The 2500-nt window shown below is 33.4% G+C and overlaps 1 protein-coding gene across 3 annotated transcripts in view; it reads left to right on the top strand.

Annotated features, from left to right (window-relative positions):
• LOC144976396 (protein unc-93 homolog A-like) overlaps positions 1-2500 on the top strand; it is a 229059-nt gene that overhangs the window by 225893 nt on the left and 666 nt on the right. For all 3 annotated transcript variants that reach the window (XM_078920661.1, XM_078920660.1, XM_078920659.1), the window contains one exon: positions 493-624. In XM_078920661.1, the coding sequence (XP_078776787.1) occupies positions 493-624 (132 nt within the window). The remainder of the gene's footprint in view (positions 1-492; positions 625-2500) is intronic.

The raw sequence follows: 2500 nt of genomic DNA, 5'->3' as shown, positions 1-2500 counted from the left end.
CGACCTTTCTTAAAATTGAACAAAATCCTAAGACTTGAAGATTTCTCTGAGGTCTGTCACAAACAGAATGATAAATGTACGAACCAAATTTCAAATAAGCTTTTTCAGAGTTTAAAAAGTGCATTTGGCTATGAAGTACATAAAACATCGAACTTTTATATAGTGCAATATCCACTAAAAGCGCTTTATAGGGGGCCTTAGCCAACAGCAACATTTAAAATATAGGTAGACACCGCAGTGTACTTATTTTACATCTAAGTAAAGTGAGGAAATGTGAGTTAAGAGCCTTTTCCAAGGACTCACTATGAGCCGCTCAAAGCTGGACTCGAACCTAGGACCTTCCGATCCGACATAGCCGTACGTGACCGCGTATAGAATATGTCCTTACTATAAATATTTCATATGTCGATTATCCCAAATTCCTCATGAAATCACAAATATAATTCCCCCCCCCCCACCCCCACCCCCATCTATCTCAATGCATATTTTCAGGTTTCCTACTTAACATCGGCGTGTTGATACTGACGTCACTATGGAAACCGGACTACAGCCAATCATCAGAGCTTCTGCTGTACACGGGATTCTGGGGTGTGGCTGATGGTACACTCCAGTCACAGGCTCAAGGTATTCGAACTGGAAGAATCTCATTTTGATATTCAAACCACATTTTGTTTAAGAAATCGATAAGACACAAACACGCACACACACACACACTCTCTCTCTCACACACATGCACACAAATACAGATACGCATTCACAAGTGAAAACACATACACAGAAATCGTGGCATATATATGAATAGATCTATGGAAAGATTGATAGATATATAGATATATAGATACAGAAATAGATAGATGGATAGATAGATTGATAGATAGATGAATAGATAGAGAGATATTACAGAGCTAAGTAGCAAGATACTTAACCAGATAGATAGATAGATTGATAGATAGATGGAGATAGATAGAGATAGATATATAGATAGATATATAGATAGATGGAGATAGATAGATTGATAGATAGATAGACAGATAGATAGGTATTTAGATAGATAGATAGATAGATAGATAGATGGAGATAGATAGATAGATAGATAGATAGATAGATAGATAGATAGATAGATAGATAGATAGATAGATAGATCGATAGATAGATAGATAGATAGATAGATAGATAGATTGATTGATAAATCGATATATAGATAGATAGATAGATAGATAGATAGATAGATAGATAGATAGATAGATAGATAGATAGATAGATAGGTAGATAGATAGATAGATAGATAGATCGATAGATAGATAGATAGATAGATAGATATATGAATAGATCTATGGAAAGATTGATAGATATATAGAAACATAGATGCAGAAATAGATAGATGGATAGATAGATTGATAGATAGATGAATAGATAGAGAGATATTACAGAGATAAGTAGCAAGATACTTAACCAGATAGATAGATAGATTGATAGATAGATGGAGATAGATAGAGATCGATATATAGATAGATATATAGATAGATGGAGATAGATAGATTGATAGATAGATAGACAGATAGATAGGTATTTAGATAGATAGATAGATAGATAGATAGATAGATCGATAGATAGATAGATAGATAGATAGATAGATTGATTGATAAATCGATATATAGATAGATAGATAGATAGATAGATAGATAGATAGATAGATAGATAGATAGATCGATAGATAGATAGATAGATAGATAGATAAATAGATGGATAGATAGATAGATAGATAGATAGATAGATAGATAGATAGATAGATAGATGGATAGATAGATAGATAGATGGATAGATAGATAGATAGATAGATAAATAGATAGATAGATAGAAGATAGATAGATAGATAGATAGATGGATAGATAGATAGATAGATGGATAGATAGATATATTTCTTTAGAACTCCCACTATATATATGTTATTGCCGATAACCTAGTCTACATCCACTTCTGAAGAAACTGGGGGATGTTTGTAAAATACCATCCTTCGGGAAGGAATAACATGGCCAAAGAGCCACTCAACCTCCCACTAAGCACGCTCCACAGCGACTGATCTGGACACAGGTCGATAAAACACACACCCTGGCAACCAACAGCAAACAAAAACTAGCTATGATAGTCATTTTTTCTCGATCCTTCTGTACAGGGACATAGAAGTAATGTGAAACACAGAACGTTCCAGAATATGATGTTATCATTTTTTATTAATTATAGAGATTTTCCACATCATCCTGGCTGTCGGGTATAGGTTAAATTTTATTTTAAGACAATTCATTAGACTTTAAAGGAATAAAAAGGGCATCTTTTACAAATTAAAAAAAATTAAACTCAATCGGAATTAGACGTGAAGTTGGTAATGAGAAGAAAATTGAGCTTTTACAGCAATTTTCATTAAAAGTGCTCTACTTTTACATCTGAGTACTGTGAGAGAATGTGAGTCAAACGCCTTTTCCAAGAACTCAACTATGCGCTC

The sequence above is a fragment of the Berghia stephanieae genome, chromosome 7, assembly GCF_034508935.2.
Source record: "Berghia stephanieae isolate SIO BIC M18660-M18661 chromosome 7, UCSD_Bste_1.3, whole genome shotgun sequence".
Taxonomy (NCBI): domain Eukaryota; kingdom Metazoa; phylum Mollusca; class Gastropoda; order Nudibranchia; family Aeolidiidae; genus Berghia; species Berghia stephanieae.
Note: the sequence above shows the minus strand (reverse complement) of the source record. Positions and strands in the feature narration are given on the sequence as shown.